At 40.3% G+C, this 25,186-nt stretch overlaps 4 protein-coding genes across 4 annotated transcripts; all 4 read left to right on the forward strand.

Annotated features, from left to right (window-relative positions):
- Positions 1-5,920: 5,920 nt before the first annotated feature.
- Positions 5,921-9,523, forward strand: ndr2 (nodal-related 2; the record flags this gene model as incomplete). The annotated part of the gene is made up of 3 exons (XM_079182926.1): positions 5,921-6,185; positions 7,676-8,502; positions 9,116-9,523. 3 exons carry the CDS (start codon positions 5,921-5,923, stop codon positions 9,266-9,268), a joined length of 1,245 nt encoding a protein of 414 aa, XP_079039052.1. The 3' UTR covers positions 9,269-9,523.
- A 986-nt stretch (positions 9,524-10,509) lies between these two features.
- On the forward strand, positions 10,510-13,138 carry lrrc20 (leucine rich repeat containing 20). The gene is made up of 5 exons (XM_079182048.1): positions 10,510-10,756; positions 11,871-11,959; positions 12,153-12,302; positions 12,404-12,571; positions 12,646-13,138. The coding sequence occupies exons 2-5, from the start codon at positions 11,890-11,892 to the stop codon at positions 12,768-12,770; spliced, it is 513 nt and encodes a 170-aa protein (XP_079038174.1). The 5' UTR covers positions 10,510-10,756; positions 11,871-11,889; the 3' UTR covers positions 12,771-13,138.
- Positions 13,139-15,506: 2,368 nt separating this feature from the next.
- On the forward strand, positions 15,507-18,214 carry ppa1a (inorganic pyrophosphatase 1a; the record flags this gene model as incomplete). Its single annotated transcript, XM_079182044.1, has 11 exons — positions 15,507-15,567; positions 15,735-15,799; positions 16,248-16,301; positions 16,409-16,528; positions 16,612-16,698; positions 16,784-16,910; positions 17,004-17,131; positions 17,322-17,407; positions 17,675-17,744; positions 17,965-18,004; positions 18,089-18,214. The coding sequence occupies 11 exons, from the start codon at positions 15,507-15,509 to the stop codon at positions 18,115-18,117; spliced, it is 867 nt and encodes a 288-aa protein (XP_079038170.1). The 3' UTR covers positions 18,118-18,214.
- A 1,451-nt stretch (positions 18,215-19,665) lies between these two features.
- On the forward strand, positions 19,666-23,713 carry sar1aa (secretion associated, Ras related GTPase 1Aa). Its single transcript, XM_079182047.1, has 7 exons — positions 19,666-19,761; positions 20,545-20,617; positions 20,710-20,829; positions 20,963-21,028; positions 21,427-21,530; positions 21,629-21,760; positions 21,884-23,713. The coding sequence occupies exons 2-7, from the start codon at positions 20,560-20,562 to the stop codon at positions 21,998-22,000; spliced, it is 597 nt and encodes a 198-aa protein (XP_079038173.1). The 5' UTR covers positions 19,666-19,761; positions 20,545-20,559; the 3' UTR covers positions 22,001-23,713.
- Positions 23,714-25,186: the final 1,473 nt, after the last annotated feature.

A 25,186-nucleotide genomic window follows, 5' to 3' on the forward strand; every position in this document is an offset into this window, starting at 1 on the left:
CCAGGCCAAGGAAGTGTAAGCACACCTTGACAGGAAATGCTTAGTTGTACTCTCTGAAACATCCTCCCTGCAGCTGCGCACATATTTCACCAACGAGGTTAAGGGTTGCATACAGCCGTGATTCCACAGGACATTGCTAGTTCCTGACCTAAAATATCAGAGCATGCGCGGAAATGAGCTCAGTGCTTCCTCTGCAGAAAATCTTTTCTGTTTTCCTTCAACCGCTCCAAAGATCTCATTGTGAATTTGTGTCAACTCTTTTGTTTTTGGCCTAAATAAATCACCCAACGACAGTCGGTTCACGGAAAAATACGGTGGGGAAAAAGGAAGCCACGTGATGCATCGTTCATGGACTCAACTTCCAAATCTGATGAAACTAGCCCCAAATAGCTTTTGCAGTGCAAGACAGATAGTCCGGATTAACAGACTGGGTGCACAAACTGACAGGAAAACAACAGACTTCTACTGGGACTCCATGAGTGACACAAAAACAAACTCTGCTACTGCAGTGAATATGTGATAAATCACACGAATGACCTTTAGCCTTCTACATTCTTGCTTTCATCACAGCTTGACACCGAGCTGCTAAAAAGAGTGTGGAAATCTATTTTTAAATCCCTGCCTGTAATTTATTTCATTTCAAGATGGCAATTGTATCCCCCCCCCCCCTATGATTTTAAGGCTGCAGTACTGTGGCTTTCATTTCTTTCGTAACCCCAGCGTCTGACCACAACATTCTGTCAGCAACCACCGGGCTAACTGACAGCGTTTCTATCAGCCGCTGCCTCAGAGAACCTCTCCCTGGACAGATTTTACACCAATCTGTTAATATGTTTCGCCACACAGAGTGAAGTGGTAAACGTGTGTGTGTGTGTGTGTTTGTGCGCAAACACAATCTGATTTAGCAGCTGCATTTTTTTCGAAGTTGCCGTGGGAAGCTATAGAATCCTGTCAACCGGGCGGCTGGTCCTCTGGTAACGGAACGAGAGATGATAAACACTTCAGAGGAGAGACTAGGCATCACATGCCATGAAGAATGTAATCCATGCAGCTATGTGAACATCAAACAGGACTGGTATTATGAAAGAATGCGTTAAACCAAGAAGCTTTTATATTCTAAGTTAGATTATGATGATTTTTTTTTTGTTTGACACGGTTGTATAGTGTTGTCTTAAATTTCAAGTAGGAAAAAAATCACACCCAGCATCTGAAGTGATATTTAAACGACGACATACGTTTCCTTTTTGAAACATACTGACGATAGCGACCGATAGACTCAAGTATCATAACACAGAGAAGTGTCACAACTGTACCTGACATTCAGCTGATCAGTCCACCATCCGAGAGGTGCTCGAGTCTCTGAGGAACACAATGAAAAAAATAAATAAAAAAAACTGAAAATAGTGGGTGAAAAATAACCAAAATGACTGCAGGCAGCGGCACCAGTCTCAGTCAGACATCCTCGCTGGCATCTCTCTCTCTCATCTATGAGGCAATCTGTCTCTTCCCACTCACACTACGGCAGGCGGCGGTCTCGCATCATTAAGGCGTCCTTATAAAGCGAGTCAGTGAACGCGTCCTTTAGTGAGGACAGATTCCAGACGGGCAGTCTGCAGGAGACGGCAGAAGGGGGGGGGGGGACACACAGCTCTCCGCCTGAGGAGGTTTAGATGGGTGACGGCATGCTCCCTTGTTGTTTTTTTGTTACTTTTTTGTATGCATCCCCTGTGCAGGAGGTGCAAGGCTGCTCGCGCACGCTGGGATTTGTGTGTGCAACGGGTGACTGTGTGTGTGTGTGTGTGTGTGTGTGTGTGTGTGTGTGTGTGGATGTGGATGTGTAAAGAGGATGTGGAGGCGGACCCAGAGAGGCTTACTCATCATCCAGTTCGCTATCCAATCACTACCGGAGCCTCCTGGCAGCACAATGCCTCCCACACATGGCAGACCTTTTAACAACCGTCTCAAACACACAAATTAAACCGTCACTTATTAAACGTACTACAATCAGCTGCAGCGGTTAACCCTCTCTGACATAATGCAATGTAGACCTGCCAGGAGGCTGACAATCAGTAACAACTGCACACAGATGACATCACGTAAGCCTAATTCACTACGATGCTCTAATTACTCCATTCATTAGCGGTTAACACGTGCCATGTTGAAGGCAAACAGGCTTACAGCTGGGCAAACACTTAGATTTAAGCTCGAGGTTCAGCTGCAAAGGCCTATGTGCTCTACCTCTTATAGTTGTAAACCGCAGGTCAGACCATCTCGTCATGCAATAAGTGTCCTCTTTCCTCATGTGGGCCCGTATAAAAAAAGAACAAAGCAAACAGTATCCAGTTATATTATACCTGCACAGAAATCCCTAATTCAGCAGCACATACCTACAACTATGACTCCAAAAAAAAGTAAACAGCCAACAACATCAAGTGTATCCTCTGACTGACTGCCTGTGAGAGTATTTTCTTACAAAAGTGTGTGCAGTCAACAGTTTGTCACACGACAACGTCCAAATCAAGCGCATTTGGAAACGCGGTGAGTGGTTTTTCGAGATATGCATGTCAAAATCTACTGCTGCCACACCTGTTCCTTCCTTCCTGCAGCAGCGCAGGCCAAGACTCTGATGTTCTCGCAACACAATGAACGTGAAACAAAACGCCCCCATTGCCTGGCGGACGGCAGAACATGAATGAATCAACCCAGTGAGTGAGCAATCAGGAACATGATTTCCTTTTCTATGGGGGGGGTGGGGGGGTTTATTGAGATCAAAGCCAAATATCCGGAAACAAGAAGCTGTCTAATAGATGTCACTAAAAGATACTGAATATAAATGAAATAAAGCGACAATAAAGGTCCAAAGCATTCATTTCCTTCCGATTGATTTATTAGATGGCGATAAAGCACAGTACAATTTGGAGGAACGGATGTTCCACTTCCTCTTTTCTAAATGTCCCAAATGGAAAAAAAGAGCATACGGCTAATATCACCTGTCTTACCCGAATCCTTTCTCAGGTCTGGAGTCTGTCTTACCCCCAAAAAGCCAGTTTGCTAAAAGCCTTTTAACAGCAACAGGAAAGGCCGAGATAGCAAACTAAACTATCTCACCTAAGTTCAGCTGCTAGGCACAGAATGAGGATGATGGTTAAATTACTATTATATGGATGAAATAATAACTTGCGAAATGTTCTTTATTTCCTTGCTGCATGGGGACACGTTTTGAATATACCACCAACACTTTGGGAAGATGAAATGACAATGAGCTTATTTTAGGAGACACATTTGGGGGGGCATTAAATATCCACTGGAGTCCAGTGATCAAATGACACCTTGTGGTAAAGATGATCCATTGCACTCCGGCAATGAAAACAGTCAAACATCAAAATATTTTATGGGACACAAATAAAGGATCAAATCAACTATTTCTCACGCTTTTTGAAGCAACCCTGGATTTTAACTCGAACTGGACCCCCATTTTTGATTTCTTTCTGTTCCCAACCAATTCCCCTACTACCCATAAATAGTTAATAACAAAACAACCATTCACACCAGATAATCAACAACTTTTTGAGTTAAGCCTGGGAGGAGCAAAGCTGTTCTACTCCTCTTATCAAGATAAGCCTAGAATAAATAGCTCAATCATTTATGATCCAGGTGTCCATTCATTCATGCTCTCACTCTTGATTAATGCTGATGGTCGCGGTTTGATCTGCGCTCTCGGTTGTCAAGAGCCAGTTTCTGTCTCTTCCCCCCCCCCCCCCAGGATGTGAGGTAAAGTGATATGAGCAGAGGAGACTGGTCCTCAGCTGCTCGGGGATAAATCAAACAACAGCCGGCACGGCAATGCATCAAAGGGCATGCTGTGCTTTGTCTTCCTGCGCTTTGGACTTTTCGTACTTTACATTACGCCTGATGGGAGAATGAACATGTCTGAACATTGGCCGTGACCTGTGGGCATTAGTTTGCACTGACAGAATGTATTCAGTGGCAGCCTATATGCTGTTTGCATTGCATTCAAAACATGTTCCAGGCTAAACGTCTGTTTAAGCCCATGAGCCGATAACAACACATTATTTGTTGCCTATTCATAACAAAGTACATTAGAGCACATAGGTTCATGCTTGACCTTTGGAACTAAATGTACTAAAGGTCTACTTACCTTACAGTACCAGATTCAATATTTATGAAAAACACATTCAGGCCAATAAATGCTATAATGCTATTAATGTTATCCATGTGTGGGAGTTGTTGTTGTTTTGGGTGCATAGTGTTTCCTGTATTGTGAGAAGCTACAAAAATGTGCTTTAATTATTAGTGATACATTGATTGCTTGTTGAAGTAGGTGCACGTGTTAAAAATGGTGCACAAAAGAAGGAAGTAGTCATGTGGTGCATAACTCAAACATCTTTTTTAACAAAATAAAAGCATACATCTACCTTGATCCGCCTCCATGTGTTTGCCTGAGATTTATTTACCAACTGGAGGTCAGAGTTTACCCAACTTTAGATCATTCATCACTTCCTGGGAAGATGCAGTGCAACTATGGAGCGTGTGTGTGTGTGTGTGGGGGGGGGGGGGGGGGGTGCCAAGCACACGTATGCCCCATCAACCACACAATCACTTCGCGTTATAAAGACACTCATCACTCGTATCCAAAATGCTCAAACGAACATATTTATCATGCATTATTTAATAAAGGTGCTCAGAAACGATCGAGAGACTTTAGCATCCTTAAACGCGTGAACGTTAAGTTTTCGCTTGTCGAGGCTCGTGCAACAAGAGCCGTAAACTTTAAAGCTACTCACCATTTCAGCACACGGTGGGTGAAAGAAAAAAGGGTCTGGCTTTTAAGAAAACATGTTTTGGTGTAGTGGGTTTGTCTCGTGGAGGATGAAGCCGCGGTGCACCGCTCTCTCTTTATACTACGAGGAAGAAAACAACATCCATTGATTTGTTTTTGGGGTCCTTTCTCTGGAAATTCACGAGGAAAAGGATTTTCGCTGTGTATGAACGACGGACAGCGCATGCGCAGTCTGCGGTCATCCTCGGACGCTCGGTGCAAGTCTCACTAACCATAATTATTCACATCCAAACCTTAAAATATGAATCACTGAGCTTTGTGACATTGTGGTTCATGCAGTTCTATATCTTGAGAAGCCAGTTCCAACAACACAGCGCGCTTCAGCTATATGTTTCATGCAAATGTCAACGATCCACCACTTAAAACTTGTATTAAAGGGATATTAGTGTTGTAGGATAATACTGTGAAAACCCCAAACAGCATAAAAGAATGGTACACTCAGTAAAAATATAATATTAACATTATATAAGCTTTAAAGCTCTATATGTATGATTATAAGTGAAACTATAGGATAAAGTAGTCATTGTAGGCTATGTTGTTGATCTTTTTTACTTTTTATAATTATATATATATGTATGTATGTAGCCTACATGTTGTTTTTGATATTTTATTTGAGTTGTTCGTTATCCTGATAGTCCTGATAATTGAGTGATGTTTTCACAATGTTTTATGTCACATTAGTAATGTTTCACTTCTGTGTCCCAATGGTTCTGTTCATTTCAGACGGTATTCAGTAGACATTACACTATGGGAAAGCCTTAACAATTAGTGTAAGCCAAATAGCTAAAAACAATTAATCCAAGGATGGGGAGTCAGGCTGCAGAAGCCCAAATAACGTGGCGCAAACAAAGAGTTGCGCGCCTTGTAAACACGCACCCAGGCGCCCTCATTACCAACAGAATGGATGATGAGCTGTCAGGTAACAAGTCTTGAGGACGCATGTCAATTTCCTTTAATGTTCTCAGCTACTTGTTAAACATAAAAAAGGGGGGTGGGTGAGGGTATATAAGACACCCCTAATCTCCGCCGTGAGGAATGTGTCATTAACCGGCCCATAACATGCGTTCAGTGGGAGCTCTGGCTGTCGCGCTGCACGCATCTCTCCTGGTGCTGCTCGCTCATGGGCTTCATAAGAACAAGGATGGAGTTTACCTGCGGTCGCCGCAGCATTTTTCCGGGACGGACCGATCCACCGCGTACCACCTGCCAAACTACATGATGCATCTCTACAGGAATTTCAGGTCCAACTTCTCCAGGCCTTCGGATGCCACGGAGCAATACACCGCACAGCAGGCAGACACCGTGAAGAGCGTGATGGCTAAAAGTAAGATTTGCTTTTCCAAAACATGCATTTTAGGGAATCATGAATGATGGGACAACAATGTGATGGGAAATGTATTAACGTCTTTATTCCTAAAGTTTTTTTTGCTGCTGTGGTCAAAGTCAGATCTCATTCTTTACCACTTAATTAAAGACACTTTGAAACGGGTTTTTTTTTTTTGGGGGGGGGGGGGGGGGGGGGGGGGGCTCAAGTGTTGCTGTCAAAGCTGCGAGCCAGACGACCTCAGAGGGTTTCAATCCACATCCCGCTCAGGGGGCGAATAACCATGCAGGGATCAGCGTGTGAAAAGGACGGTTTTCTGTCTAATTCTCAAAGCAAACCTCTTTTTTAACTTAAATAGGTGATGTTGATTAGATACCTTGCCAGACATCCCCCTATACAAATCTCTTGTTAAGTCAAATCAACAACTTCCCTTAGTTCTTTTTTCACACTTGGCTTGATTAGATTAGAGCTCGGGATTTAATGGCACAAGCAGCCGACAGAGGACAGCCCTCCCTGCTGCTGAGTCTAATTTCACATCGCTGCTAGGTGTTAGAGTTGCTACCTATTTGTTTGGCTGAGGATATGCAGAAGCCAGGAGAGGCAGAGATGTGTTAAGTGATTGGTTTCGGATCGCTGTTTGGTTTGAGTGGATGATTGCCGAGGGTGGTTGGCACGTTTGATCAACAGTCTGCAGCTAAACAGGCCAATGCACGACAGAGAACAAATTGAATGTTTTAATCCTTTAGATTAATTTGAACCACGCCTGTTCATTGAATCACAATGAGAGCCCCATTACAGTTATGGGCGCAGCACATGATGCCCTGCAGCAGAACAATGACTGGATTATTTTTTAAGACATCTCCACCTGTATAAGCATTAATCATGAAGTCATAGCAGAAGATATCAAAGGGAATTGTACTTGGCCTTTACCATTCACCTCACAACTCACTTTGCGAAACAAAAGAAGAGATTGAATCTAAATAACATAAATCTTAACAGTAATTAATAAGGTTAATAATGGTTGGTTATTGAGGTTTTGGGGGTGCACATGAATTGGCAATTTTCTGATGTCAGCCTGAAATTTACATGCATCTATTTCAATTATTAAGACACATATATTCAAATATTTTTTAAACAAAATGTTGTATTTCACTGTTATACCACCATGTACCCCAAACAAGATCTCACAGTGTATATGGTTATATTGTATATGACAATATTGATGTGCATTGTGAGTAAATGTTTTATTTATTTAAGAAAGTGATTATAGGAAAATAGAGATGATTTATGTCCTGATTTATTACTAAATACTGTTCCCCAGAGGAAGTCTTCACTGAAGTAAAGAACAAATCACTGAAGGAGATCATAATTACCTATTAAATATAGCATTTCACAGTTAACACTTTGGTTGTTGTAGTTTGCTTCTCCTGGAAAGCTCACTGGCATTTGTGTGTCGTCAAATCGGTGTGAATTATAATTTTAAGCTGTCTGAGACTACTCTGCTAATCTTTCTCTTTTCACTACTTTAGGTTTGACGTCCAGTCAGCGGCGCTGGATTGCGACCTTTGACCTCAAGGCCCTTCTCGCTGACAAGCAGATCCAGGCGGCAGAGCTGAGGGTCCGGCTTCCTCGGACGGCGAGTGCTTCCAACATCACTGTGGCGGTCTATCACCAGCATGGCCAGGCGTGCCAGACGCGCGAGGGCTGCCAGAAACAGCAGCTGGTGGGGCTTCTCACAGAATCATCACTGGTCACTTCATCACAGAGCTGGAAAGTGTTCAACATGACAGAACCGCTCTTGAGCTGGCTCAGGCGAAAATCCGCCACGGCGAGAATTCAACAAAGGAGAAGGTCAAGAAGAAGGAGAGTGGCAAAGACAAAGAGAGGCCTGTCGCTGCCTGATCAGCCCGTCTTTGTGGCGAGCCCGAGAAAAGAGCAGGACGTGAGTGACCGGGCCTTGTTGGTCGTCTTCTCACAAACTGGCTCTGATGAAAGCTCGAAGGCCAAAGCCAGCTTGCTTCACACGGCTGAACAATCCAAGTTCTTGTCCCCCGCTGAAATCAAAAGGGCCCGTTGGCCGAAGAGGCGCAGGAGCAAACGGGGCCAGATAGAGCAAACAGCGGGAAGCCCGCAGGCGTCCAATGGAGGGAGTGAAATCTCTCTCTGTCGCCGAGTCGACCTGCATGTCGACTTTAATCAAATTGGCTGGGGGTCCTGGATCGTCTTTCCTAAAAGATACAACGCCTATCGCTGTGAGGGTTCCTGCCCTGGTCCCCTGGGGGAAAACCTGAATCCAACAAATCATGCTTACATGCAGGTTAGTGGAGCAGATTATCTATGTTTGTTATTGTGAATAGAACTGATTCATTATCTGAGTACAGTCACATCAAGGTGTGCTGCTTGTGTACGTGACTTACAGTATTTGGTATTATCACTGATAGATTAAGGTAAACTGGTTGCTGTTGGAAGGTAACTACAGGGACTGCAGAAGGAAACGAAGACTAGAAGGACAAAACATATGCAAACGATTTTACCAGCCACTATTTTGATAATGAATCCAAATTAGGTTTTTTATGTCTAATAAACTGATTTTGGCTGTTATTTTAATAAAACAACAAATTTGAATTCAGAACCGGGGGCTGTGGGTAATTAAAGCTGATGTTTTATACATATATTTTATCGACAAACCGATTAATTGAGAAAACTCTCAGCAGAAAATAATCAACAATGGAAATAATCATTAGTTGCAGGGCTATAAAACACATTTAAACATGCTCTCACAAGACCCTCACTGGCATAATCCGGAATAATTAATCTGAAAAATATTTAAAGTATTTGTCTGTCTTGGTATCTTTATTTACAGGAATGGAGTATTTTTTCGACTGGAATTATACATCTAAATCCTTTGTTTTCTTTTTCTTCTTTTCCAGAGTTTACTGAAACATTACCACCCGGACCGAGTGGCAGCACCCTGCTGTGCCCCAACCAAAATGAGCCCATTAAGCATGCTGTACTACGAGAACAGAGAAATGCTCCTCCGACATCACGAAGACATGATTGTGGATGAATGTGGCTGCCAGTGACAGCTACAACCACCTCCAAACATCACCTGTGTTGCTGAGCGGTGCTAACGGCATAAAACATGCTGTGCAGGAGCAGCCGATGTCTGGAAAACTAAAGGAAACACTTAGCCGGGAAGGAAAAGCTCTTTGACATTTGTCACTGTGAACTGTAAGATTGTGGCTGATCTACGTGCAGAGATGGGATTATAATTTGCGTTGTGAGTTCTGGTTTTTAAGGAGAACATTGTTATTTTAGGATGTAACAATAGCATCCAGTCTTCCAGCTGTTTTCAGATGTCACAATGTAATGTACAACTTTATTACTTTGTCAATTTCATCAATGTAAACAGGAAATGGCAATGTTGTTGAATATTACAGCACTGTTTTTTTTATTGTACAGTACATTTGAGTAACTGTAAATTAATGTATATTTATTGTAAATATTAAATAAATTGTATTTATGTACATTTTGGACATGGATTATATATATTTGGTATGTTTTATTACTTATACTGTACTAACAAAGGTTATTTTTAAGCAGAGATGCTGGGTATCAAATGTCTTCCATATCAAACTATGGAAAAAGTATTTGGGTTTTGGTATATGATACCTCGTCTAAAAGTACAGTTTACAGTTACTAGTTTTAGAGTGTTTCAGTCAACAGTGTCACATCAAAATACAGCATTGTATAGGAGAGGAATGTCCAGCAAATACTGTAAAGTGGCAGTTATAGCCGTAACAATGGTAAACTATTCACCTGAAGCCAGAGAGAGAGCTCACTATTCAAATCCTTTGAAAATACACTGACTGACCAGGAATTTGCCAGAGTCATGACCACTGCTCAAACTGGGAATAGTTGATCAGGAATCAGAGGTAAGAACAACACTTATCTTCTTAATGCAAATATGTGTGGGAAAAGTCTAAATTCTAAATATTATTATTCAAAGTAGAGAAACATAGCCGGGAAAAAAAGCTCCTTGTGTTTTTTTCATGTGTTTTAAAAGGCCGAGCCTCAATGCAAAATATTCAGATTTTAAAAAGCAGTACTCAGATATAAAACTTTTGAATATGCTGACAAAACTTACTCGTCACCCAACATTAACCGACTAAATAACGTAACAGTTCTTCATTATAAGTATTACTACGTAATAAGGGAAATTGCTGCTTTGTTACTGTAAATTAGGCGAACGTTTCATCGTCTGCAACTTGACAGCGCAGCACTGACACTCGTGAATTGAAGCTAGCAACATGTTTGCTAGTAGCCTAGCATAGTCCTTAATTGGCGTTACTAACTGCCGCTTTAAGTAACAACAACGTTTACAGAATGTAAATCGTTACTATATGAGGTGTTGATACTCTCACGTTTTTCTAATAAATAGAGAACCATTCAGGTGAATTGTCCTCTGCGGGGCTAAAAATACACCCTCGCCAAATTAGACTGTGGTTGAGCTGCTGTAGCTAACGTGAGCTAACAGCTGCCAGGCTCTGTAACAGTAGCTTCTAGTTTAGGTAAGTGTCTTCTTGGCGTGGTTTAAATGAAACACTGATATATTGAAATCATTACTAAGTGTAGCTCAACAGGCTGTCTTTGTATTAGTCTCGTTCTGGTCTGGTGTTAGGCCAAAGCTTATTTTATATTGACTTGTACTGTACTTTACTCTTTCAGAGGAAGGAAATATGTTCCTCTTGGTTCAGTTCAAGCAATAGGGGCATTACCCAGCGCCACGTTGAGTTTAACGTTAAGTAAAGTTAACCAGAAGTAGCGTTAACTAACGTGGGTTTTAAAGGTACTGGTTTTTACGTCACTAACGTTTCTTGGTCGACTTTCCATCTTCCTTACATTTGTTTTACGACTGCATCGACTGACTTCCTGCGAATTGATTTGTAATCAATGTTTATTTGACTGCTTTGGTACTTTGCTGATTTGTATTATGAATAAAAAATATGAATCACGAATAATTTATTATTATAAGTTATAAGCTTCCCAGCAGTATATACAGTCATTACATTTTCTACCAACGTTACCAGCTGCAACATTAAAGTGAGGTGCACATTAATTCTTCTATATATAATCCAATAATATCATCTGAAAGGGGTCATTCTGCATAATAAGTACTTTTACTTTTAGCACTTTCAGTACATTTATTTATTCATATTTTGAGGCTTATACATTTGTACTCTTACTTGAGTAAAATATTTTAATCCCCAACATGTTGGGGCTTGTCATCACTCATTATCTACAATAGATTGTTTTGTATTTTCTCCAATTTAGTGGCTTTTCATAATTGCATCATCTCCAGTTGTTGGTGTATTTCTTTTCGCACTTTTATTTATTTTACTTAACTTTTGAAAACCTTTAAAATACTTACTTGCATGTGAATTATATCAGTACCTGCCTCAAGAAATATTTATGTCAATTTACAGAAAGTAAGTAAGTAAGGGAATTTACTCATTTCCTTTTGTTGATAATACTACAAAAGGAAATAAGTTACTTAATATTACTGCAGTTATGAATGGTTACAAAGATGTGTGTAGCATAAGAATACATTGAGCACTCACTTAATAATATTGACCTAATTTAAAAAAAAACTAAGAGTGATGTGTCATGTAATGTTGTCTTTAGGAACAGTTCCAGCAGAAAAATGGCGGAGGCAGTCGCACATGTGGCCCGGAGGGTTAATGCAACCGTAGAGGAGGGGAAAGATACACTGGGTAATATCTCTTCTCTCACTCTTTCTGCTGAATGAAGAGCCCTGATTCAATGTTTCAGCTTTTCACCAGCAGGTGGTGGCAGAGGCTAACATTTGTCTTTTCAAATAACTTTAAATCTTTAAGTGTTTGTTAATTTTAGAAGCTCTGTGAAAGCTTCATCATCTCACAATCATCTTCTTATTCTTCTCTGCAGACCTGTCAAACTGCAAGCTCATTTCCTTCCCAGACGGTGTGTTCAAGATCCTCAAGAGTGTCGCAGACAACATCCGCGTTATCACACTGGCTGACAATGAGCTGAAGTCCATTTCCACCAAACTCTTTTCAACCTTCACTCAGCTGAGAGGTAGTGGACAATACACTCTTGTGTTGTTCACCTCACAATCGTTGGCGGAAGAATGGACGGGTGACCCCTCGATTTACGCCCCGTCTTTAAATGTTTTGCAGAACTGGACGTGCGAGGAAATGTTCTCACCAAACTGCCTGACATCGTGGGAGAAATGGAGCATTTAACCTGCATCAGTCTGGCTAATAACAGCTTCTCCATCTTCCCCGATAAGCTGAGTGAAATAGCCACGCTGGAGAGGATTAACCTGGAGGGGAATGGCATCACAGGTAATAATAATAAGGTAATAATATACAAGGGGTTGTATTTTGTTTACTCTTGTTATTTTTATCTTGTCCTACAGAAATACCAGTGGAGAAGTTGAGAGACATGCCGGCACTGAAGTGGCTGAACGTGAAGTCAAACCCTTTGGACTCAAACACTCAGTCGGCTCTGCAATCTCCCCACAATTTTGAAATCGAGTGGTAAAATATGTCATATATTTATATTTACCCACCCGTGGACTGCATGCTGTGTGCCTTTTAGCTACTTCAGTCGGATGCTTTGGTGTGCCTCAGAGACGAGGAAACATACTTGAAGATATCGAACTGAAGATATCAAAACGGTTTACAAGAAACAAAGAAAGCGGAGGTGTTTTATTAAAGATGGCGTCCTCCTTAAATACGGTTTTCAGTTCTGCTGATGACTTCACCCTGCGGCCTCTACTTTGTCCTCTTTTTATGAAATACAAAGAGATGAAATCAATCCATTTATACACCATTTGATTCATAGATAAATAATTACTTATTTATTCCTTTTGATAGTATAAAAAAATGTTTTCAATTAAAAAGTATGCACTGGAAACTCTGCAGTCTTGCGTTATTATTTTTCACTGAATGACTGTTGATCATATTCACGTTAGACCAATTTTACAGAAGTGTGTCCTGACGTAAAGTTCAGCTATGCTGTTTATTTAGGACGTCAACAAGTCTGACCACCATTTTCTGGAATAAAGGATCTTTGTTTATGTCAGAAAATAGTCAAAGTCTTCTAAATATCTTGTTTTGTCCGACCAGCAGTCCCTCACTCATAATCCGTTTGCAATTATACAAAACAGTAACAAAAAAGAGCTAATCATCACATTTGAGAAGCTGGGACTAGTGCATCGTTGGCATTTTGGCAATGTATTAATTAGTTATTAAATAGCTACTAATCTTTCTGTTGATGAACTAATTGGTGAAATGTTTAAACCCGAGTTTTATTAGTAAGTTATTGATGTTCACATTCACAACCATAAAAGAGAAACTTGGGATACGGATCCTAGTTAGGCCAACAATTTGGTCAATGAATAGAATGAGAAACTTCTTTACTTTATCACATATGTAGACGTAAAATAAACTATTAAAATACTAGGAAAGTCATAACAGACAACAAACTTGTTTGGAGAGACAAGCAAAGTACTCTGAAACTATCTGATCACAGAGACTTGATTCAGTCGGGTTACAGAGAAAGTACAGATAGAAACACCGATCACGCTCTTAAACCCTCCATCAGCAGGTGACAGAGACTGATCCTCAGTATTAAATGGTTCGCTCAGGCTTTTCAAGAATTCTTTAAATAGCAACACTGCAGAGTCTGGATCACCGATAAGCTGATGTTTGGGTTCACTGTGTCGAGCCTTTCGTGTCAAATCAACACCAGAAGGGCAAGAAGAGAGAAGTAGCATTATGATGTGTGAGGGATTCACTAACGACCATTTGTACATGTGTAAATACTTTAGAATGTGAGTATTTCATACAAGGGTATAGGATGCCGGAGTCGTGATGTCTTCTGGTCAAGATAAATATTTAGCACAGAGGCAGGCTTACAGCGTCACGTGACTCCTCTGCTGCCCAGACTGTGACCTTGTATTGTGCACCATGCTGCTCTCTGACTCTCTGTGTTTCAATCATCTATATTTCAAAATAAGATTGTGTGAGTTTTAATTTAAACACGGTACAATTTCTCCAATTAATCAGCTCCTTGTTAACCATTTGATGTAATATACACTACATTTATAGACTATTTTCATTGCAGTGGATGTGTAAACAAATACGACATAGTGTACATCTATTTAACATAATCAAACTTAATTGCAAAAAAAATGTCAGGATATTGTTCTATTTTAGTTATTTATTTAACTGATGAAGTCATCAATAACTGATATCAATTCACAATATAATTTTAGAAAATATTCTAGTTTTAGTGTTTTTTTATAGTGTATTCTAATATATTCTTTATATTGTGTATTCTATATATATCTTGTGTTGATATGTACTGTTCCTGTGTCACGGCTGGAAAACCATTTATCTATCTATCTCAAATGGAACATGTCTTTTCATTAGCAGTATAGTTCCCACACCTGAACTTGATTAACAGTTGGTCAGGCTGTACGACACACGTGTTACTTTGTGCACATTGAAACTACAGCAAACATGGCAGAGCGTTTAGTGTGCTTCCACATGTTTCTCATTAACCACGATCTGCATTGATACAAAAATATACACCTGACTCTGACATATACATTTACCTTACAACGTTATGTAACGTGGCAAGCTACATAAGGAGCCATTAATTACCCTCACAATCAACCATGCAACCTGTCTTTAAAAATGATGCATAGAGAGAAAAACAGATAAGTCACCTTCGTACATGTTTCTTAAAATAGGCCCATAATGTTATGTTCAAAAGAGTTACAGAGAAACTCCAGAGGCAGGAAGTCACAATGTGGGCACGCCACCTAATCCTGCCTTGTTAATTGGTTTTCAGCTAACGCCAGTCAGCTCCATCTGTTTGTGTCTGAATAGAGCTCTCAAGAGCCCCCGCTTCCACACAAAAACAAGGTAAAGAAACTTCACATCCAGGCCGCAGAATGCAGGTGGCAGCCATGGAGAAGTGGGAATAAGGACGGGATTAGCTGTTGCTTACTACTCTGAGCAACTTGTTCACGCTTAATTAGCTACGGATGACAATGAAGGGATGTGATTAGAATTCAGTAACCCTACAGGAACGTGCAGCTCTGTTTTCTCGCCTTTACACTTCCTGTTGTCACATGCATGCAGTTGCAGGTCTCTTGGCTTAAGCACTGCGCATGCCTGCTCCCTCGGCCTCGATGCCTGTCAGTCAGGAGCGTCTTAGTGCTCCTGTATTAGACCACAGTGGGAGAGCTTGAGAGCAACACCAGACATGAGCGTTACCATCGAGGAGAGGGGCAGGCCGAACACCAATGAGTACAGGGTGTTTTTCAGTAAGTACAGCAAATTTTACTGTAATAGTTGCTTGTTAACTTGTTGCTATAACTTATTTATAGCTGCATTGACAAGTAGTCGTAGAGCTTAATGAGGGGATCTCACACTATGTTCCCTCATGGTGATTAATTTAAAAGAGTTAACATTGCATTACTCTTTTTAATAGAAAACTCTGAGGGCAAATACATCTCTCCGTTCCATGACATACCCATCTACGCAAATGAAGCAGAGGTGAGCATCACGTGTCACACTTACTGCTGTAGGTTTTTCTATTAAGAAGTAGAGCTGTATTTGTACCTTTGGGAGTTTGAAAGCTTGTTGCTGGGGCTGTACTGTAACCGTCTTCATCAAAATACATTATTTGTAGTTTTGAAAGCATAATTATGTGCTCCAGGTGACCAATTTGACTTCAGCCCTTGTTACTTGTTTTGGCTTTAGGAGACCAATCAGATGGAGTCAATTTGTCTGAAGTGATGGACAGTTAGTACTGTTTTTAAGCACACACTGTATACATCAGACGGTCCCATCAGCGTCCGCTCAAGTTTGGGATTTGTGCAAAGCTTCAGCTGTCTTTCTTTCTATAATCACTGTTACGTAGGTTTTAGTGAAATAAGTTTCATAGAAATTGATCTAAAACAGGAAAGATAATTAATCTGAGGTATTTCGGTTGGTCTTGCAGAATATTTTTCACGCCGTTGTGGAGGTTCCAAGATGGACAAATGCAAAGATGGAGGTATATATATAATATAAATGTATGCAAATATTTGGAAATTATCATTTTTAATAGTACAGTCACTACAATGTGAGTCAGTAACTGTGTTTTGGCCGTTTGTTTATCAGATTGCCACCAAAGATCCTCTCAATCCACTGAAACAAGATATAAAGAAGGGGAATCTCCGTTATGTAGCGAATGTGTTTCCTCACAAAGGCTACATCTGGAACTATGGAGCTATTCCACAGGTGAGTCCTATAAACGATACTCAAACAACAGGAGACCAGGCTGTGTCTCTGGGTCACTAAACACAAGCTTTCTCCTTTCTCAGACCTGGGAGGACCCCAACCACAAGGACAGCGACACAGGCTGCTGTGGAGACAACGATCCTATTGATATATGTGACATAGGAAACAAGGTACTACTCTGACTGGGGGCTTGGCAGAGACAGATTTAAGTTCAGCTGTTTGTAGCTTTTTTTTTTAAATGCCTTTGATTCTCAGGTGTGCTCTTGTGGAGAAATAATCAAAGTGAAGGTGTTGGGAACTCTGGCTTTGATCGATGAGGGTGAGACCGACTGGAAGGTCATTGTGATCAATACTGAGGACCCAGAAGCCGCCGACTACAACGGTATGAACAACCTGCAACAGGCGAAGAAGAAAACCTGCCATCAGTTACACAATCTGAATTTATAGTTTTCCTTTTCTTTCTGATTCGTTGCAGATATTGATGACGTAAGACGGCTTAAGCCTGGATACCTGGAGGCAACTGTTGATTGGTTCAAAAGATACAAAGTCCCAGATGGGAAACCTGAAAACCAGTTTGCTTTCAACGAAGAGTTCAAGGACAGGGTACAGCTTTTAAACCTGTTTTCACATCATTAGTGCTGTAGTTTTAAAAATGTGAGGACATGTTATTACACTTTATAGATTTAACAGTGTTTGTATCTGTAACTTGTACGTTTTTTTTTTTTTAATTAATAAACAATATATTAACAATTCATATTAAAGTAATAACACATTTATAAATTGTGTTTTCCAGGACTTTGCCATTAAAACAGTAAAGAGCACCAACGAGTTTTGGAAGGCACTGATTTCTAAGAGGACCGATGCTGGCGAGTTAAAGTGGTGAGGACTTACTCCATTATGCAGACAGTATAGTAGGCTTTTCTGTGTTATTATTGATATTTCCTTCCATAACATCCATGAGATAATTATCAAGCACTGCATGAACCCTGAGGAATCAACTAAATTAGAATTCTGTTAGACAACACATCATATACTGCTCAGTTATTGGACTGTTTCTTACCTTCTTACTGCAGATGAAACAGTGACACTGTAAATACATGCGTTTCTAAAATAGCATTCTTTTGTCTCGTCTCTTTCTTGAATCAGCATGAACACCAGTGTCTCAGATAGTCCGTTCTGCTGCTCTGCTGGGGACGCAGAAGCTGTGGTTAAGTCTGTGAGTCTGTCTTCATTTTCAAATTCTTGTAACCAGCTTGATCCCTTGCTGAATGAGACTAGAGATGATGAAGATAAAAGCGTGCTGTCTAATCTGGTAACACACAAAGCCTTCAGACAGAGAGGATCAATAGTCCAAAATATCTAAGCTGCACACATGTGTTCCCCATGACCTCCAAGGTGCATCCGATGAGCAAAAATAACCCCAATAACTCTTACAGGCAAGTGCTTTTGGAGCCGAAGACCCGATTCCAAGCTCAGGTGGGTGTTTGTTCATTTATTTGTTTTATTGCAGCTACTCTGTTTTTAAATCAAGGAAATAAAAAAAATGTTTTTGTTTCTCAGTCGACACATGGTTCTACTATGAGAAGTAAGAGGATGAATCCTGGGCTGAAAAGCTCCTTCACTTCTTCCTTCCTTCATCTGATTTCAACACATCAGAGCCAGTACATGAACTGGATGGACTGGATTTATATTTCATGTCACATTTACTCGCTTCTTTGTTCACACTTGATGTCTGATGCTGTCTAAACCTGCTTGTTGTGTGATTGTGACACTATATTACATTTAAGGTATCAGATAGTCACCTATAACCTCAGGCTTGACTAAACATTACAATAAACTACACTCAACCTAAAAGGTATTGGGTATTGTGTTGATTTTATTGCCATTTCTACATATTGTCATTATCACATAAACTTGAGTTTACCTCCAGAATGTGGATCTAAAGTGGATAATGGTGTCCTATTGGAAATACTTGGAGAGAATATTTAAATTAAGACACATAACCCGTTTCTGTGCACTACTCCATCTAATAATTCATGTGGACATACAACTAATTGCACTACTGCCTGTATGGGCAATTCCAGTAAATACTATAATATAGCTAATGACAATACAAACGATTGGTTATTAAGTATTTGGCTGTAAGTGGATATGCCTCGTGGGATGCTTCTGTAGGCTGCAATTAAACATGCGCTTCAATAAGCACTAGAGGCCTTCACAGTGTGGTAAGTGTTGTTGGATAAAAACATGATCTGTTTTCCTGCTGGTATCAAACCTGCTGTGATTTTTCATGATGACCTGTTTTATCTATTTGCTCTAAATGAGTTTTTCATCTATTGTGCTACCATAATTAATCAAGTAATAATCATATGAATCTAATGAAAATAATCATTAGTTGCAGTTCTATACACAATATTAGAAAATGTGCTCCATCTCAATTTACTACAACATTAAAATCCAGATTTTACATTAATGCGAATAACCTAGTGATGGATGTACAACAGTCATAGGGGCCATTTTTAGGCATTGAGTGCTTTTACTTTTAATACCGTAAGTAGATTTTTCTCACTATACTTTTAAATAAATAACTTCAATGCAGGACTCACTTGACTTTAACAGCGTGGCATTAGTACTTTTACTCACTGATAGACCAACTGGTGGACTTCACAGTGACAAGTCCACCAGTTGCTGTTCTAGACGACTGATATTAGGCTACTTCGTTGGAAGTCATCCTCTTCTCCATAAGGCTTGGATCAGAGATGTTCTTCATTTTGGTAAATTAGAAAATAATTAATACACACTACGCGGGTCTACGGTTCAACTTTTCAAAATATGGCAAGCTCTCTTTGACCATATAGAGACACTGAGCGCACCTCAGTGAAGCTGAATGTTGGCTAGCTTTTTTTTTCTTTTCTTCTTTTAATCCTGCTTTTTTGATTACCCAATACTTCTTATCTGTAGTACTGTCGTAACAATAATAATTTAGCAATTTCCCTCCTACCTTTTCCATATACATACTGTATAATAGACCCCCTGATCACCAAAAAGCCTGATGGGGGCGCTAATGCATCACACTGCGTACCAAACGTAGAATTCTAACACACGAAGAAGAAGAAGAAAAAGAAGAAGAAGAAGAAGAAGAAGAAGAAGAAGAAGAAGAAGAAGAAGAAGCGGAACTCCGATTGACTGTTTCCAAGGAGACCACCAATACTACTGCTGGTGAGGGCTGAGGGGTAAGTACGCTAACGTTAAAGTGTTGACGTAAATACAAAAAAAACGTATAGCGCTGTTGACATCGGTTCATAATGGGGGTTTTTTTTTGCGCACAATCGGTAAACGTTGCCTTGACGCTCACGTGACATCAGACTCCAGAAAGTACCAGAGGTTTAACGCTAAGCTAACATGCTAATGCTAACTAGCTAAGACAGGGTCCACGAGCTAAGTTTGATCTCTAAATGATCCATGACTTTTTGTGAACATTAACGTCAAAATTTAAAGTTACGTCATACCTAAAGGTAGCTAGCCACCTGCTACTGCGCGTGGGTGCAGTTGACATGTCGCATATATATATATATACATAGTTATACATATATATATATGGACCAGGATAAACACCAGTGTGATGTAATGATAAGCAACGACAGACCTTTATCACGGCAGACATGTTGACTCGTCAAAGCTGGTAGAGAACAGGTTAAACAAGAGTAGTTAACAATGGCTCAGCTCCATCACGTGTTTATAATGCTATCAATTACACCTGTGATGTTCCTGCCTAAATGTCTGCTGTGCAAAAAGTGTTATTGTTCTGCAAATAAACACTACCTCATGTAAATATGACCAGCTCTTGTATAAACTACCTAATTCTATGGCACATTTTTGTTTGTGTTGAGTTTAATAGGTGTTTCTAATATTTTGTCCACCTTATTTACATACAGTATAAGCAAATATGCATTATTTCTATTTTTCTGGCGTGAGAAGCATGATGTGATAGTAATCTGACCTTTTTCTTGTTTCAGTCAAAGAACGTCAAGATGTCCTTTTTATTCGACTGGATCTACAGGGGGTTTAGTAGTGTTTTACAGTTCTTAGGTAAGTGCGGTGTGCAGTTTCGCACCTGGATCTGGATTTCACCCACGGAATTTAAGGTCATTTCTGATACACTTGTGAATTATATCTTCCAGGTCTGTACAAAAAGTCTGGGAAGCTGGTTTTCCTGGGCCTGGACAATGCTGGTAAAACAACGCTCCTACACATGTTAAAAGACGACCGACTTGGCCAACATGTGCCAACACTGCATCCAAGTAAGGAGAGACTGAGACGGTAGTGTAGTGTGCCAAGTTGACATGAGTTTTACTACGATTTCCAGTGTTGTTCTCACTGTGCAGGCCTAAACTCACTAGTAATAACACATTTATTTTCTTTTTCTTCTCAAAGCTTCTGAAGAGCTCTCAATTGGTGGGATGACATTTACTACATTTGATCTGGGGGGACATGTACAAGGTGAGATCTTTCTCCACATTTGAGAATAATGACTGTATAGAAATAGTTGTCTGTAGACCTGTAGATCGACATAGTGCCACCTCAAAACTACATGGATGTGTCGTACATTATCAGGCCGTCTTTTTTTTACAGTCATCTTTACTGACATCAGAAACATTTTGGAGAAAACAGGAGTTGACCAATCACAGTTCTCAGGGCTGCCACAAGGCGTCTCTGTTGTCCCTGACATGAAACAGCATTTCAAAATCAGCTCAGATGGAACCACTGAGCCTCCAACATTGACCACATTTGAATGGTAAACTAAAGGCAGGAAGTGCCTGTGTGTAGAGGTTGCGCATGTGTTGCTGAAAATGTACTACCCAATCAGATTGACCCAACAGTCTTCTCTTTGATGACAGCTCGAAGAGTGTGGAAGAACTACCTGCCGGCTGTGAATGGAGTCGTCTTTCTTGTGGACTGCGTGGATCACGACAGACTCTCAGAATCTAAGACTGAGCTGGATGTAAGATCAAACATCGCAGTAACGAGCTGTTTCCACAGGAGCAGTGCTGACTGTTAACTGTGGCCTGATGATGACCGTGCCCGCTGTTGTATTCCCAGGCTCTCCTAGGAGACGAGACCATAGTCAACGTACCAGTGTTGGTGTTGGGTAATAAAATCGACCGGCCTGAGGCCATCAGTGAAGGAGGGCTGAGGGGAGCTTTTGCTCTTGATGGTCAAGTCACCGGAAAGGTAGGCATGTCGTAGACCCTCGTCTTTATAGTCACAGAACTAACATGATCTCTCCATCTGCGTGCGAACGCGTGTCCTGGTGCCTAACGAGCGTTATCCTCATTTATCTCTATATTTTATCAGGGAAATGTCTCTTTGAAGGAGCTGAACGCCCGGCCGCTGGAGATTTTCATGTGCAGCGTGTTGAAGAAACAAGGCTACGGGGAAGGTTTCAGATGGTTATCACAGTACATCGACTGACGCGGGACTGACGCTCAACCAGAAGGGATTTTCTTGACACATTTTCACGAGAGCATGACAAAGACTCTTTGCCTCTTTGCCAGTGTCAGGCGGCCCACATTTCAAACTTTAAGAGCATATTCTTTCTATGCAAACTTTTAAAGTGGTTCACGGCGAACTGTGCTACCCCTGTTATCCATGTGAGAATTAACTGAGTTGTCTAACTCCATGGCATGTTAATTAGGTTACACCACACCTCATTATAATTCACAGGCAGACATGCATTATGCAAGAAATTGTAGATACGTATACGTCAGTGTTGCATTATTTAATATGGAATAGACCAACTGTTGTACTTCAAATTCTTTAGGAAGCAAGTGATGAAAATTAAGAACCCCGTGGTGATTGTGGTGGGTAGTTTAATGCACGTCTGATGTCGTATTAAGTTTAGATTTTAAAATATATAAGTAAATACAGAAGATTATTTTATTGGTTTGATCTTATGATACGCAGCCACTGCCTTCAAAGCATATAGCCAAAGATGTACGCTAATCACTTTGGGGTTAGCAGGGAGAGAGCTTGGGCTTCAACAGTAGATATCTTCTACTCTGAGCATCGAGCCTAAATAACATCAAATCCCCTTTAGAAAGCTAACAAGGAGAAGAGACGGCCCGTCGCACAAATAAAGGCAAAGATGATGAGTGAACTGAGTTAAACTAAACAGCTCACTGGTGAGTGTGCTGTGAATAATTTGCGTCTCCCTTTCAGTCTCTCGATGGGATTGGCTCGTTTATTTTTGCAGTTACAAGTCTTTATTATCTTTGACTTTGGGGTGTGCAGTACAGAACTCAATGGATGAAATGTTCATGACGTTCAATGGCTGCCCTTGCTTTATTATATCAATGATATCTGTAATAACTAATTGCCCTTAAAATGTCGGGAAGCAATAAAATCGAATGACCAACTGTACTGTAACAGAGACAATCTTACTCCTCTGTATTTGAGAGTAAGACAGACTATATGTAGTTCTGAGTTAATTCAACTCAATGAAATGTAATTGTTGTTATTTATTCTGATCTAATCCATAGCCTGAGCAATGTAATCAGCATTCAGGCTGTGCAACGGGGTTGAAGTGCTGCAGGTAATGCACTTTTTGACTATTTGAAAAGATATGAAGGTGCACTTGCTGTTAACATGCTGACCTGTAAATTAATATTCAAATCATATTCTGGATGTTTGAGTCTGTACATGTAAGCATTTATGATGATGATATTAATGATCTGTTGACATTTGTACCCTGATTATGAGAAGCTGGAAATAGATCATAGTGACCATTTAATCATTGTACTCCAGCGTCCCGTGTTTACAGAGCAACATTTTAAATATTCTGCCCATTTAAAATATGCAGAGATGCTCGTGACTGAGATAAAAGAGAACATACATATGATTTTATACAGGGAATTTTGAGTGTTTACTGAGATACAGAACACATGTAAACAAACCGCTTTCCCTTTCAACAGTGTTCTTTACCAGTCGCCGAACTCCTGTAAATGATGTATAATACAGATGTAAATGTTTGTACAGCTGCTGCCTATAAGCTAATAAAGCACTGAAGTTATTTATAGCTGATTAACTTGAAATTATATTTGTGGCGATGATCTGTGCAAATAGTTTCAACTTGAATGACAACCTGCTGACATATGGTTTGATTTATGTGATGATGTTGTAATAAAACCAACCTGTTTTTTGGATTCAACTGGCCATGTGTTAAGCTAATTTGTATATTTAGGGCGGCGTTTTGTCGCCTAAGGGGTTTGAATAAATTCTAAGCTTGCCACTTTAGATGGAGCATAGCATAGAGCAGCATTAGCAGCATCGAACAGCCTTCCATGTGAAAACACGGTATATGTCTCCATCTAGTGGACTAATTGTGATACTGCACTCATTCCAAAGGCATTAAGCTTCAACGAGATGGTCAAATAGACCGACGTTATGGTTTACTTTGAATGGGAACATGAATAGAGGTCTGATTGATGGATTTTTCAAGACAAAGTCAAAAATAGTTGTATTTAGGTTGAGGAAATACCTAAAGTGATATGATCATTAAATTAAATGAGTTGTATAGTTCCCTAAGAAAACTTCAAATGACACAGATTGAACCCAAATGGTTCTGCTTCACTTCACTTGCATCAATCAAGGTAACATTCAGAGGCTGTAATATGGGTTGTAAGAGGCTTTGGGCTGTGGCTGCATCATTCAAAGAGGATATTCGCCCTAAAAGTGTATAATTTTGTTTGGTAAAATTGAAAGCTTCTATATTCATTCACTCTGACCTATAGTCACATATAGACGTATGCTTACATCTCTGCAGAAATCTCACAAGTGTTACCTTTGTGGATTATTCAAATATACCTTGTAGCTGCAGAAACACACTATTCATTTTTCCATTATTGAGAAAATGTTTCGACATATCACTCAGGTTTTCCTTTCATTCTCAGACGTGGAGTAATTCGTTAATGCTTTAATCTCCAGCCTTAATTGTTGTGATCGCTTTATTGCAATATCGGTAAACTGCAGCTATTGCAGAGTGCTGCTTTCAGGCTTTTAACACCCCGCGTGAGAAGTGACTCATTACCCCCAATCCCTGCTGCCCCTTCACTGGCTGCCTGTCAGCGTTTGAGATGATTTTTAAGATTGTACTGCTGGAAATATGTCATGTTCTTTTAATTTAAGAATTATAATCCCGGACTTCAACCGGTGACTGTAGGAGTTCGAAATGCAATTAAGTAAACTGGCACAGATCCATTCTGTGCAGTGTTGTCGTTGACGTTGTGGTCATTTATGCCATTTGGCAACCACTCTGCTGTAATTTGGTCTTCTAGCATGAGGTGGCAGATGAGCACCATAATATTTCAAGCAAATATCCCTACTACAGACTGTATGCTTGCAACTTCTTTTATTCCACTGCATGCCACATGATCGTAGATGATGAAATTGTCTTTATTTAATGCTTTGCTAAACATAATCACATGTAATTACGGACTGTAACTGGCCTTATCTGTAATGAGCTTCAGTAATTGGTGCTTTACACACCAGGTGGAGGATCCAAAGGTCAGGAAAAAGTCATTAAGTAATCCAAAATATTAATCTTTGCACACCCAGCTTGGGTTTGATAAGCAAAATACTCCATGCAAGGTCGGCTGGAGT

The sequence above is a fragment of the Pholis gunnellus genome (assembly GCF_910591455.1).
Source record: "Pholis gunnellus genome assembly, chromosome: 21".
Taxonomy (NCBI): domain Eukaryota; kingdom Metazoa; phylum Chordata; class Actinopteri; order Perciformes; family Pholidae; genus Pholis; species Pholis gunnellus.